The sequence below is a fragment of the Cheilinus undulatus genome, linkage group 20 (genome assembly GCF_018320785.1).
Source record: "Cheilinus undulatus linkage group 20, ASM1832078v1, whole genome shotgun sequence".
NCBI classification, from domain to species: domain Eukaryota; kingdom Metazoa; phylum Chordata; class Actinopteri; order Labriformes; family Labridae; genus Cheilinus; species Cheilinus undulatus.
Window position 1 is genome coordinate 7,392,284 of NC_054884.1, and position 15,285 is coordinate 7,407,568.

The following is a 15,285-nucleotide window of genomic DNA, read 5'->3' on the forward strand; positions in this document are numbered from 1 at the left end:
CAGTCCCATCTAAAAAAAAAAAATTGAAAAAGCTAAATTTGACTGTTTACAGAGTGTTTTCCTAACTTTAGCCTAGCTGACTAAACACAATTGAAATATACATTTATCTTAATATGCATTTCCTTTGACCTTGGACAGGAGTGGGCAACTGATGGCCCCTCATTTCACTCAAACTTTCCCTCATGTCAATTTTAGATATAAAAAAAGTGGCCATTAGGTTATTTCAAGAAATGCAAAAAAAAAAAAAGAATGAAATCTAAAGTATTCCCATAATGACAATGATATTTGTCTGACTGTTTAAGAAAACATAATTGTTTTTGTAAAGCTCTTTTATGAAGCATAACTAAAGGTATTAGAATAGCTAGACATTCAAGTGAAATATACTTTAAAGCTTGCAATTTGTCTAGTCCATGCTCCCCACACATAAATGATATTTGGGTGGGCCACCCAGGTACTTTTACAGCCACTTAACAGCTTTTTCCTCTGCTTTTTAAAAATACATATAAAACCCCCATCCATGCACCTAAGAGATGCCTGCTTATACATGACTGCACTATTTGAGGAATGATATTTCATGTTAAAAATTTAGCTTGTTACGTTGCCACTTTGACATTTTTCTGCAGCTGCTTGCTGCAGATATCCTGTTCTCCTGGTGGTGTAAAAAAATCAGCTGAAACTTTTGCATAATTGTTCATTTTGATAAATTTTATAGCTGTCTTATAAGAACTTCCACAAATTTTTACCCTTTTGTCCTATGGCAGTGAGAATAAAATAATTTTGGAACTCTTAGTTACCACAATTGCCAAACCCTGACCAAGCAGCATTTCTAGTATAAGCCACTCTGTATTGATAATGTGAAGGGACATAAAAATGAGCTCCTTCCATCCTGCTTTGGATGCTTCTTTAAGCTTATGAACATTCATGTGTCAAATGCAATATTCATGCAGGTTCTTCAGCTCATCTACACTGTTGATAGTGGTAATTTAGCATGCAAATTGTCTTTTCAACCGGTATATAGGTGTAGCAATACTTATCTTAGCACTATCCACATAAGGTTATATTGTAATGATTGCTTTGACTAAATTACCCAGCTGGAGGGCCAAAACATTTGTCCACAAACCGACGTGTGACGTCAAGGTGGTTACCTCCACTTGGTATTTACAGTCCATGGTCCAGCTTCAGAGACATAACCAGGACAGAGGTGTGTTAAAGCTCTCAGACTGTTATAAAAGGTTAGCTGCCACCAGAAAACAACAATGTTGATCACATGTGTTTAGAGAGGGTGGAACATCTGCGGTGGCTGACGATGACTAAGTCAGAGCGCCGACCACAGTGGACAGCCGCAGAGACTGGAGTCATCAGAGGACACAGCGACAGAGGAGGCGACCTGTGATTGGCTGTGAACTAAATAAAAATAAAAATATCCGTCTCTCTCGTGGTATTCAGAGTCGTCATAAACACAAACCGATGACTGTTGGTGAGAGAGCGGAGTGCTCTTCCCATCTGGTTGACACTGAGAGGAACACGGTGTTCCAGCCAGCACAATACACCAAGCTGTGCTCAGCTGCAGTGATACACACTCTCTCAGCACTCGCTCTCATCAAATACACAGCTCAATAGCAGAAGGACGCAGCCACAGTGTGAACTACAGTATCCACCACGCGTCTGTGTGTCAGTCAGTGTGTAATTCATGAGTCAGTAATGAGCAGCCGTGTGTAAAAGCACTTAGAGGACAGACTGCACACTCACGTGTTGGCTTTATATTCACATTAAAGCCTGGCACTGTCACATCCATATGGACGAGCCTGAATACTCTCCAGAGCCAGAAGCACCCCATGGCTGCAGGATCAAGCCTCAAACTAATTGTGAATGAGTAATCCTTCATTAGCACATGAGATCCACTTACAATGTGTGATTGTGCCAAAAGACAACATATTCATAGTTCTGTTTTAGCCAACAGAGACCTTTTTAACATCCAGACAAAACACTGCTATGATAATCATCACTTTGTCCTAACTTCTCAAAAAATAGAAGCAAAGTTACGACACAAAAGCTCATTTCAAACCAACATTTCTCCTAAAAATAGTCCTAACACAGCACCAAATCCTGGTCACACTGCAGCTTTTGGTTAACATGGCTGAGGATCTCAAGTTTTTAAAACATCTTTTTGAATACTTTTGTTTATCAAACAGCAGGTCTTTCACAATTTAAAACCTATGGTACAGGTAAAAAGCAGCTTCATCAGCAGCTTTATCAGCAGACATCTGACCTGATAACCACATAAATTCTCCTCTATTTTACACCTTGCTGCATGGAGGGTTGGATGAAGTAGTTATGTGAACTGTTTCTCCCTAGGCTAAGAAGCCAAGTTGTCTCTTTCCACTCTTAAAGCTTGAAGTGCCTACATAAAGATAATAGTTTATGGTTGAAAACTTGTGTTTTCCTACATCAAATCTTACAGATGGTGGTTTCAATCAAAGTTCTGAATTTATAAAGTGGCTCTTAAGAGTGGTTATGACTTGGTGCAGCACATTTGATGATAATGCAGTTGTTTCAGCTTTCTGCAGTGTTTGCTGCATACATTTGGGAAGTTTGCATGTGAATTTAAATTCGCAGCATATCTGAATATGCTGTTTATTTCTCCACATATGTGCCTTTTCTAATTACATTTATTCGGGGATACCCTGACTGATCAGCAGCTGATTATGAGCGGCCAATATTTATCGAAATGCATGATCAAAAATATCACAAATAGTGTTGGGAGTCGCCTCCAATCACCTGGGGAAGCTGCTGCACAGCCCTCTACTTAAGGCAGCAGCTAAAATCACTCAAACTTTTCATCTAGTGTTGAACTCTGTAATGAAATCCTCTTTGAAACTGGCAGATTAACACCTTATAGCAAGCTTATGCTAGCTGATAACTTGGGCTGTCACTAATTAATTGCAATTACACTACAGTCTTGGTGAATACTGGATTCTGATTGGCTGGAGGGTGTCCATTGACTTTGGCTTTTTGGTCAACAGCCAAGTCAGAGTCAAAGAATACAAAAATTGCAAACAGCAACAAACTTTCAGACCTTATGGGCGTGCATTTAAGACTCTTTTATACTTTGTTAAATACTTACTTTTTGCTAAATTAATTTAGCAACATAATATACTTTAAGAGACCTGAAAAGCTGGTCTGTATCCTAACAGGAAGTCAGTTAGCCTTTGTTTAAAACAGTTTTATATCCAACATAAAACAAGAACAGGTTTAAATGAAAACAAAGGAATTTCAAAATGGGCCAAAACAAATGAGATTAATTACAATCAACTATGGAAATTCCAGGATTATTCATAACCAAAACTTGTAATCATTATACAGCCCAGCTGTTAATACATTAGCTGAGATATCATCAATTATGATCCACTTAAGGTGGAGTTAGTACATTTTTTTTAGGTGAAGGTTAAGTCACATAATGTGTTTAAATTCAAGGAAAGAAAATACAAGTTCTGTTGGAAATTTTTTGAAAAACAGTGTACTTTGAAGTTTAAAATAGTTTTCTTCGCAATAGAAATAATTTCCTCAGTTGTATGATACTATTAGCTAGCCAGTGCAATATTTGTGCTGTTTGAATAAATCTAATTCAGTTGTCCTTCCTGTATGATGCTTGTTGCATTGTTTCTTGGGAGGTTTTTTGTTCTTCTCTGTTAAACAAAGGAAGTATGTTGACTGAAAAAGGATGGCTTTTTTGCTCCTTTAATAAGGTTAAGCTGCCAACTGTAGGTGGTCACAGTACACTACAAATTTACATAGACTGCTATTGTATCAGTGATTAGCTGACCTCTCTCATAGGTGATCAGTGACAAGCTCAAAGAAACCAGATCAGGGCATCCCTACATCTATTGCTATTGCTACAAAAAGCAAAGAGAAGTGGCATTTTTTACAAAGACTCTGTTAATATTAAACGTTACGTTACCTGGTAAGGTTGGAAGGATGAATGGTCCGACAAGAAGTCGAGCTTTCGGTCCAACAAGAATTCTACTGCTGTTACTGGTGACAACAGGCTCTTCCCCACCACCGGCTTAAACAACTGAAAAAAAAAACAGAAAAAGACACGACACGGTCAACAAACAGATCAGTGAAACAGCATCAGAGAGATACTTTTCGTTTCCACACAGAATCTAATTATAGCATTGTCACACCATAATGTATATGTTAGGAGTTTGAGTGTATAGGCAGAGGAATTAGAGGAATGAAGGAAGAGAGAGATGAATGGCTGTGTGGAGGAGATCAGAGAGAGGAAAAGCAGAAATGGAGACATGATGAAGAGAGGCAGAGAGGGAGGGAGGAATGGAGGAGGAAGAGACAGAGCGGGGATAGAAGAAGAAGCTCGGCACTGATGAATAAATTAATGAGTAGAGGAAGTCTGACAGTTCAAAGGCAGTACGCTCCACTTTGATGCTGTCTTTTTCTCACTCGTACTGTGGTGATGTCTGTCAGCCTGAGGCCTGTGCTCAGCTGTTACTGCACATACATCACACACAAACACTGTATTTCCTCCTTACATGTGTGCGGACAGAAGTGAAAGTCGTGCAGTCAAACTATGTTCCCCATGGTCGTCTTTAAAGGCTTTCAAACAACCACTTGACATCGCTTTTCTAATTCAGTGCCTAATTACCGGTCAATCTGTCAACAATAAACGCAGCCAGAGCAGCAGGCGACTGCATGTGTGAGAGCTGCAAAGGTTGAAGCTACTGTGATTTATGGTTACATAACAAGGTCAGTCTGATAGAGAGATGAGAGATTAGAGGTGAGAAACATGACCACTGTGACCCCCCCATCACATTCACACATGAAGTAATAGCATGTTGTGTGTGCAAGGAAACCATGGTAATGTGTGTGCAGCTCTATTTGTAACTGTCTATGTAGACCCTGATTACAGCCTTCAGCAAGTAGTACCACTTCATACTCCACTGCATTAGAGACGCCATAATACTGGAGATTCAATCTTATTTGTACTTGTGAAAACAAACATTAACAATTCATTTTCCAACAATAATGCAACAGAAATAAAAATCCCAAGCACTCAACGTTGAGTGATTTGTTGTCTTAATTACTTGAAATGTAACAAAAGTCCTAAAGATGGTCTGAATTGAACAGATATTTTGACAATGTTTTGGTACTTGTGCAGTGTAGAGTTGCTCTCTGTCCCTTGCAGCAGGACTGGAAATCTGCAGGTTTTTTTCTAATTTTGTCACTTTTCAAAACCATCAATCATTAAAACAACTCAGGTTTAGAAAAAATGCAAGGGGAATGTTCTAAAATATCAAACATTTTTACAAGCAAACAAATTGTTCTTGAAGGATTTGGACTTTTTATAATATAAATGTCATGTTTGTCCTGTTCTGTGGCATCAAGAGAACATTTCACTGATGAATGCATTCATATCCAAGTTTGAATCATATTAAGAAGGGTATGATGTTTTTTTTTAAATACTGGTAGCCTCCCAGCACACCTGACTCAAAACCCAGCCTTAAGCTAAACCACTATGCCATTCATTTTTTTCAAAAATTATAACTGTGATATTGGACTTGGACGCTCCAATTGTCTCCACTTTAGTGAAAGGTGGGCATGCAAATCTGTCTCTGTGCTCATAAGTCTTAGGGATGCACGATATCTTGTGCATGGTTGGTACTGGCAGATATGAACTTCATGCTTCCATCTGCTAAGAAATTTAAAGAGATTCTGATTTCCTTTTCCAGCAGGAGCTGGCATCTGCCAATAGTGAAGCCAAAACTACCAGAAAATGGTTTACTGACCATGGTATTACTGTGCTTGATTGGCCTGCCAACTGGTCTGGCCTGGACCCCACAGAGAATCTCTGAGGTATGCCAAGAGGAAGATGAGAGACACTAGACTCAACAATACAGATGAGCTGAAGGCTGCTACCAGAGCACCCCTGGCTTCATAACACCCCGGCAGTGCCACGGACTGATTGGTTCCATGTCGCATAGATGCAGGAATTTGTGCAAAAAGAGCTCCAACCAATTGCTGAGGGCATAAATGAGCAGAATTTTCCAGAAGGTCAACATTCCTGTACTATGAATACTTTTTTGGATTGATGTTTTCTGATATTATAATATTTTGAGAGTGTGGATTTTTTTTTTTTTTGAGCTGTAAGCATAACCAGCATTAAAACTAAAAAGGTCTTGAAATATTTCACTTTGTAATGATGAATCTAGCATCAAAGTTTCACTTCTTGAATTAAATCACAGGTGAAGATTTTTTTGATGTACACTTGTCTGTCACATGTTAAACCCAAAGCTATCAAAAGAAAAAGAGAGAATAACATCTAAATTCCACAAATCTATTCTTGAGAATTTCATAACCAATGGCATCTCAGAGAGAGGCAAGAGTTGCAACACACAGAGACCAGAGGGGGGGACACTTTTGACCAAAACATTGCCACTGTGGTTGTAAAGCAATTTAGACAATGTGTAGAAATTTGCTTGGATTATTTGTTGATGGAAACCAAAAGCACCCCATTTGTGGTTTTAGGAATACTAATGTCATTGCTGTGGTATTTAAAAGGTACAGAAAATTAACTAGTGTCATGGTTAAGTTTCAGTTTCCGACACCCTGATGCAAGCCACTTTAAAGGTTCACTTCTGCATGCAAACAACAGCAATATCACTGGAAAAGTAGCTCAGTTCAAAGCTTTAAAACAGCAGTTCACAAGTGATATTGCAGTGGTTACAATCACCGCCTATGTATAATTCATGTTCCCAAAAGCACAGCCCACCTGGTTACTCAACAAGAAGATGACACAGAAAGGGCAAATGGAAAAATGTCGAATGACGTTGATACAAAACAAATATCATCAACCTTCCATGTACACTGATGACTCTAATACACCTGGCAGTAAATGAAGGTAAATATTACAGTGCACAGAATCTGTCTGAGCATCGGAGGAGGTCGAGGTTCCCACTATTCATGCAGATGAATGCATGATTGGGCTTTAACAAGGGTTACGGCACATAACTACACCAAATGTGAAGTAGAGCTGTTTCCATGGCAACCACTAAGGGCACAAGGGATGGTAAAGCTCTTTATAAAGGCTGCATGATAGATCCATCCTCATCTCTGTTTACACTCCTACATCTTTAGGTATAGACCAGGTCTTAAAAACAGAAACATCTATAAGACAAATGGGAGGGTTAAGCACAGTGGACCCTAAGATGAAGCAACATATCTCTGGAGCTTTCACTCGTATCACATGTTCTTTTACACCCTCGTTGTCATTTAATGTTCCATTATATTCATCTCCATCTATTGGGGAAGACAGTGTGATAAAATTGAAGGCTTGACAAGATCTGCTAAAGGATGATGTGATAAAACCGAGCCTGTCACACCGACCGCCACTCAACAAGACGGGTCTTTGTTCTGTTTGGTTTGCTGTAAACAAGGAAGAATAAGCAGCAGAGTGAGGATGATTCACCGTGATGTTCAGTAATAGTAACTCATACTAAAACTGCACAATAAATTGTAAATTTTATTGTTAGCAGAATAAAAGTCTTTATGAAAAACACATCATAAAAGCCTAAATTTATCGCAATGAATATCTTCTGCAAACAAGCAATGATTTCTCATTCAGCAAGTGTCATTTTCAATCTATTTTTGGGCTTTTTTTCCCGGATTATATAAGGAGAGCTGATAAAAAACAGGAGCTACGAAGGGAGAAAGTGGGGGTCGAGATGCACCAAACAGTGCCAAGCTCAAAATCCATCCTGCAACTTGTGCGTCAAAGACTGTAGCCTCTATACATGGGTGCCTGATGAAACACACTGCTGATAAACCGAGCCAAAAGAGCAGAAACAAAAAAGTAAACACACATTATAGAGGCAGGGTGGGATGGCTTTCTCTACTAGTCAAGTAAAGCATCATTCAAATGCTGGATTGGATTGTTTTAATACATTAGGTATCAAAAATATTGAAGTATTGAAAATGCTGACCAACGTACAGCTCAACATAAGGCTAACCAATGTGGCCAGTATCATGGTACTGTGAGTTTTAGCCCTTTACAGAAACAGCATTATATCGCAGTATTAGATCATTTAAAGAGATGATGTATTTTAATGCATGTTCATGTACCTCAACCACCCATTTCTTTCTAAAATGAGTCATACTGAAAACATATATGGGCATAAGATCACAGAAAACTGACTTTTTAAGTCTCACTGTGTTCACTTCTTTGTAACTGTACCTGTAGTTATAAGTTTTATTTCTCTCCTGCTGTCAAGCTGCTACAGACAACTCCACATTTCCTGATGTTTGAGTTCACAATGAAAACACTGAAGCAAAATAACAACTGTGGACTTTAATTGTGAAGAACCTGTCAGAAATAGCATGTTTATGATTGACTTTAATTTTAGCAGGCTACTTTAGACTTTGGCAGGCTATAGTAGCGCTGCACAACTGATCTATTCACAGCTGCAATTGAGATGTCAGGCTGTGCAATTATATAACCTCATAAAAGGCTGCAATTATTTTTGGATTAAGTAGCACTTTAAAGATTTACAAAAATGTCTGCAGAAAGGCCTTTAAGTTTACAATAGTGCCATTATTGCATTTTATAGAGGTAAAAAGGGAAAAACCTTTATCTATTTTAAAAATATCAAGTTATTTTAAAAGTAGTTTTGCAAAAACTTTAGGTTTTGTATTTTTTTAAATTCTACTCAATATTTGCATTTTGAGTTGAGAAATGAAGCCTTCCATTCAATCATTACTCTCTGCATTTTCCTTGATAACCAAGGAAGAAGTCTCATGATACCATTTATGTATTATATTGGAATCGCAATTGCAATATTGTCCAGTACAATCACAATCACACATTATTACCAAACCATGCAGCACTAGAGCTCACAGCTGCATCTTTGGCCTGTTTCTTCAATTCATCATGAGCTTAAACAAGGGAGTCATCAGTCAAACACACCTTAAAACAGTTGTTTAAGCTGTTATACAAATCACTGCAGAGCTAGGTCAAAGCCAAACACCACTGCACCTCACGGTTTGCGTTAAAGCCCCAGACAGGTGGGCAGCGACGCTCTGCAAATGACGCACACTCACATCATTGAATTACTTTCTTTATCTTACTACTGGAACTGGTGGTGTTTCTGCCTGTCTTGATTTACACGCTACACTGTTGCTCCAAGTTGCCTTGATACCCCTCAAAAGTCTTCTTGGGTGTACTGGTTTGAAACTGGTGAGATGAAAAATATGTATAAATGTACACAGATTTTCTTTAAAATTCCAAATGCTGCACTGAGTCATTATTCAGGATCTTCAGCTGTATTCCATTTACCTCAGAAGTCAGATGTCGGAGCTGGGAACGATGTCACACCCAAGTTAAATGCGTTCATTTGCTAAGAGCTTGTTTATTTAAGCTTAATTTAAGCTAGAAAACTGCCATGATTAAAAATGTATTTTCCAAGAGTTTCCTGTCCAAGACTCAAATTTAGAGATAGATTTAGATTTACCAAAATCAACCACACTTGTAAATTATTGAAAGCATCTACAGCAAGATGCATCTGGCTCCAAATCAAACTTCCTTTTAAAAGCGCCCTAAGAGACTTTTTGCAACTCAGTCTGAAATAAAGACTTCATGTTGCTGCTATTATACACATTAAACTTGGAGAGAAGAGAGCACACATTTAACCTCACTGTTGGTTAATCACGCTGACACAAAGGGGTGTCAAAGTCAAACATGTTGATGACTGGACTCAGACTGAGCTGTTGTCTGTCACATATCACTCTGCTACACCTTGGTGGCATCAATTTTGATGTGTGTGTGTGCTAAACAAAGTGCATGCATTCATTTCAGTGATGACAGTGTTGCAAAAATCTATTATGAGGCAGAAATTTTACCCATGGTAGTATTGATACAGTCTACAACCCACCATTAGTACAACATTAATCATGGAAAGGGTTGTTCACTTGATTTTAATGCTCACTTTGAAGTAGCGTTAAATCCCAGTATCACCTCTGGATTTAATGTTTCTCTCATCAAATGGTCTGACTCATAGACATGCGTCATTGGATGGTGTAAACAAGAAAAATCTCGTTGCTGAATTGAAGAAATCCAACATCTAAACACAGAGTGCAGCTCCAACTGCGATGCACTGCTCTGATTCCTCTCTGTAAAACTGAGAGGACATGACAGTTCCTCCTTCCCCTCTGAAATGACTTTCCCACACACACTCACACAGATGCAAACACACCCACACCCACACATCCCACTCAACCACAATTGGGTCACATCTGCCACAGTACAGCAGGAAAAGCATTCTGTCACTGCGTTTTTCTAGAAAGGCGTGAGGAGAGACAAATTCGGTTACTGTCAAAACACAGACATTAAAAGCAGCCGACCTCTACAGAAACACATGTTTACTGAGATATAGGCAGATCAGCACTCATATAGAGACTCTGCAGGGCTGCTGTAACGACTACAGAGGACAGACATGTGGAACAGTTCAGAGGAACCAGCTTCCATGAGCACATCACTCACTGTCCTCTCAGTGTGTGTGGGTGTGTGTGAGTGGATGTGTATGTTTAATAATTGATAAGGAAAGTGCAGCAGAATGTAAATGATGAGATGAAGTGGGGGTGATGGAGCTCATGCATCCCTAAGTGACCCAGAGAGGCTACACCACACACTAACACACACTATCATACACTCACACACATGGCCATTATCTGATGAAGGTCAAACAGAACCAGGGAGAGGGTGAGCGTCAATGCAAAGCCTAAACAAACATCAAAAGAAGAGCTGGACAACCTGAGAAGGAGACGGGGGATGCTATCGCTCTGCTGTCGTTGTCGTCTCATAAAACTCTACAAACTGGGTGTACAGTACTTATTGACCTACCTAGACCTGAAGCAACATTCCTGTGTACACACCTTTAATACCTGATGTGATGTTGCTGTATGGATTATCTTGTTTTAAATGCATGTAACCTATTTACTGCAACATGATTTGCTAGATTACACATGTAGACAGCAGGTAGGATAAAGAATAATTTTGTTTTTCTGCTCTTTACCTATCACGAAGGAAAGCTGATGGATGGCAAAGTTTTAAAGTTGAGCAGTGACAACTTGTGAAACCTGTACAGGAATTTTTTAGACACAGAGAACAACAAAAATGTCAGAATAAAGGCATTTATCCTTGGTTAAAGCCGAGGGATGACGCTTTCAAATGTTTTTTTAATTCATGTCTCTAATTGCTAATGAAGCCAAGAAATAAAGGTTTTACTAAACAGTAAAATTCTGTGCAGAAAACCCTCTGAGTTTTTGGAGGTTGTTTACAAAATAATACTTGGTTTTTAGAGGTGGATTTTTTAGGCAGCCCTAGGTCTAAATGGGTTAAAGATAGGGTTAGTATATAATATATAATATAATATTCTGTGAAAGCAAAAAAAGTAAAGTCTATTACAATAGGCATGAGAATCACCAATGAAGCAGGACAACCAACTAAAAGGGTCATGTCCACATGGTAACCAAAGGTTTGCAACTCGTGGGACTTGACTTCTTGATTTTTTTGATGTGTACCACAATAAAAAGTACAGTCAAGTCTTTGTAAGCATCCTGCCAAGGTGTATGACTGGGTTAAGGAGTAACTACAACCCTGGAATTTCATCATTTTTTAATGTGTCATGAAAATGCAGCTTTGTGCATTACCCTGGTTGGCCAACTTCTTTAACCTCCCAGACTGCTGTCATTCCCAAGCTGTCAAATACTAAACCTTTGCTGCTCCTCTCAGGGTCTCCCAGCACCTCTAGCTCTGCCATCACTGCACCTTTGTACTTTTATATTGATTCCACTGCAGTGTAACAGAAGTGTCCTAGTGTGTGATGTTACATTGCATTAGAGTGTGAACGAGCAGCAAGACCTAGACATCTATGCACTCAGATATGCACATATAGTGCTGTCCTGCCCTGCCTGCTCAGGTGTTATACATTACCATTGTCTCCCCCCATTAAGCCACTAATACTACCTCTGATGGAGGATCAGGGCTGACGACTTTGCCCTACTATTCCACCTCCATGAGGCGTAGCAGGTGAATTAGAGAGGCACAAGGTAGCCTCAAGTGTCACTGCTTTAGTGCATTTCTTGTAAACTTGTCTGTGGAGACAGGGACACTCTGCATGAGGGAAGTCTTGGGATTTAGAAGAAAGCAAGATGATAATAGACATTAATGTTCATATTAGTAATGGCTAACCAAGACAAGCGGTGCAAAAGCTGCATTCATCTCTCTAATGGCACTATAACTTTCAGATTACTGCAATAATACAGCTCATATCTATCTAAAGAAGTTCCAGGGAGCTTGTTAACAGCTTTTAATGAAGGAAGAGAGGACATCCTTTAGTTTACCCTGAAGCAGCAGTAAAGTCCACTGGTAAACCACAGCATTACACTGATGCATTACTTTCACTTCCTGCCTTCAATCCACACCCACTGTCTGTATTTGACCTTTCTCTTTCCGTTTTTTAGAGAGAGGATAAATGACTCATGAATGCCGACCTCATTAGATTAAATTTTTATGAAAAGAGAAAAGCGCACTCTTGCATCAAACTGTGAATAAGATGTTAGGTGTGGGGTTAAAGTACGGACAAGCCATGTTGAGTTTTATTCATGAGCTTGATTCTAAAAAGACTCATGCTTTGATCTGTGCTTATCTGCTGTCCTCTCTGTCTGGATCTGTGTTTTTAGGTTCAGACTAACAACAACATCATCACTGCTCAGTTTAAAGTAAAGCTCTTAAAAATGGTCATGAGTCATTTTTTTGGATCCTTTTAGCTCACCTACTACAGCTTTAAATGCACAGTGTATAAATTCTACTGTTAGGAGGCTCTTGGTCAAAACAAATACAACAAATGACGACCAGCGCTGCACAGCTCTGCTCACTTTTGCTGTTTTTTTCTTGTTTTAAGGACCCTGTTCAATAAAAGCAATGCTGTGTAAGGTGTATCGATAAAACAGTAGACAACTGTTTTCATTTCATAAATGAATTTCACATAAAGATAGTAAGGCTGACAAAAGCAACTTTCCTTATTTTCAAGAGGCTTTTCTCCATGTTAAAAAAGAAACAGTCCAGCTGGCATATGTTGCACTTATCTATAATGCAAAGCCAATATAATTCAGTATTCTCTGCACTCGACATTCTTAGCGGAAAAGAGCACAGCCAGGTAACAAGGCAAACGTCACCCATTTGTATCTATTTGATTAATGTAAAGCCCAGTATTAAGGTAAAAGGTGTGTTCTCTCCTCCTGAAGTTTGTTGTCTGTAATAACAGCAACATGAAGCGAGTTTTCATTTTGCATAGCATCTCTGTCAGCCTGTTTGAGGCTTTCATACGAGCTGGGTTCAAGACGGTTTGTCTTTAGCTCAGCGCTGCAGCGACTCATACTCCAACGGCTTAAACAGCTGCTTAAAAAAGTGTTTACACTGATGGTTAGCTTGTTATAAGTCCATCATGATTCAAAGAAGAAGGCTGTGGGGATAAACGAGGTCAGAGAAGCAACTGGAGACTCTATAGTGGTGTAAACTCGCTGTACTATTGCTAAGGCTACTTTGAATAAATGACAAACATGATACCGCTAATAAATCCTTCACAATAAAAGTCTGTAGTTGTTGCTTTTATTATGAATGCCTACATCAGGAATTATGTTGTAGCAGCTTGACACACCTTAGCAAAAGAAAAATGAAAGGTAAATTACAAATTCTGATGTAAAAATGTGAATGCAGACAGACTCATAAAAACCTTGATCTTAAACTCAGACATGACTTCATGTCATCACTGGTTTGTTTCAGGGGAAAAATGGGGAAAAAAGAATTATCTCTTTTCGTTTTGTAACACTGTAGTATAATACTGGTACCGGGCAGGGCTAAAAAAGATACTGTGATATGATTATTAGGTCTTATTGCCAAGGCAATGAACAGAGGAAAGCAGAAGTCAACTTTTGTAACCTGGTAACAATGAACACTGGAGCGAAACGCTCTGAAAATAAGGTCATTAATGCTGCCAGCCCTAAAACGTCAGCTGTGGACACAACAAATAAAACACATATATACAGATAATAATACAGACAATGTAGTTACATAAAAATCATCTCTATTTAAAAAGAATACACACTCCAACATTTGGCCGTTTGGGTGGTTTTATATTATTTTATTTAATATGCGGCAAAAAATGCTCAAACTGGTTAAAGATTTGCAGGACTCCCTACAGAGAAGTGCTGCTCTGATTAGCCATAAGTGGGTCACGCTAAAACAGATCCTTTCTAAGAAACACTCACAGACTCACAGACTGGTTGGGTCCTAATCTGCTTATTGCTTTGATGTTAAATGATCAGAGTTGTCAAAACACAGCTGCTCACACAGGTAATCTACACACGCTGGCTCTGAAAGCCCAGCTATTGTCTCTCACACGCTGTTTAAACAAAAAGACCTGATTGGCTGGTCATGATGATCAAATGACACCAGAATTAGTTTTCTTTTATACTAGTGGTTACCACACACTGATCTCTGCAGAAAACCATGAAATGATTTATAAACAGTTACACAAACAGGCTGCTCTAAAACAGGATGGTATTCAGACAGCAGCAGTTAGGTAACAAATACTGAGAACAAGGAGGAAATACTCAACAATCGATAATAAAGTCATTCAGTCCTACAAAGAGGAAGACTAAATGATAAAAAAAGACTTATTCTGCATTCTGCATCTTGATAAAAAAAAAGTAGGTTAAAACAGGATGACTCTGTGGTTTAATGAGGAACCAAACAGAGTTTCTAAAGAAGAACCCAGCTAACCTTTTGTTAATCTGATAAAGCCAACAAGACTTATAAAACCTGAAGAACAGTTAGGGAAAGCCATAAAGTGGTACATGTAAATTGAATGTGTATAGATTTACATGCATCACAAGTCAACACTGTCAGCATGTCCCTCAGTTCTACTTCCTGTCTGTCCCCTCAAACTGTATGTGTCCATTTCAGGTTGCTTGCAAGTCCAAACACATTCAAGTCCATCAGATTCATGACCACGACGACACTGGTGTACAAAAATAACTGACTTCAAACCAGGACTTTCTCTGATTGTGCTGCTGTTGTTTTGATTTTTTGAACGGGAATCTTCACAGTCATGCGTTTTCATCCATCTATTTTCTATATTTCTTATTCCATTCAAGGTTGCAGGGGGCTGAATCTCTGCCATCACTGGGTGAGAAGGTGGACTAGTCACCAGTCAGGGC

General features: G+C 38.9%; 1 protein-coding gene across 2 annotated transcripts in view; it reads right to left on the minus strand.

Annotated features, from left to right (window-relative positions):
- The window catches only part of jmjd1cb (jumonji domain containing 1Cb), a 204,330-nt gene that overhangs the window by 64,109 nt on the left and 124,936 nt on the right, over positions 1 to 15,285 (minus strand). For both annotated transcript variants that reach the window (XM_041816362.1, XM_041816363.1), the window contains one exon: positions 3,959 to 4,072. In XM_041816362.1, coding sequence (XP_041672296.1) covers positions 3,959 to 4,072 — 114 coding nt within the window. The remainder of the gene's footprint in view (positions 1 to 3,958; positions 4,073 to 15,285) is intronic.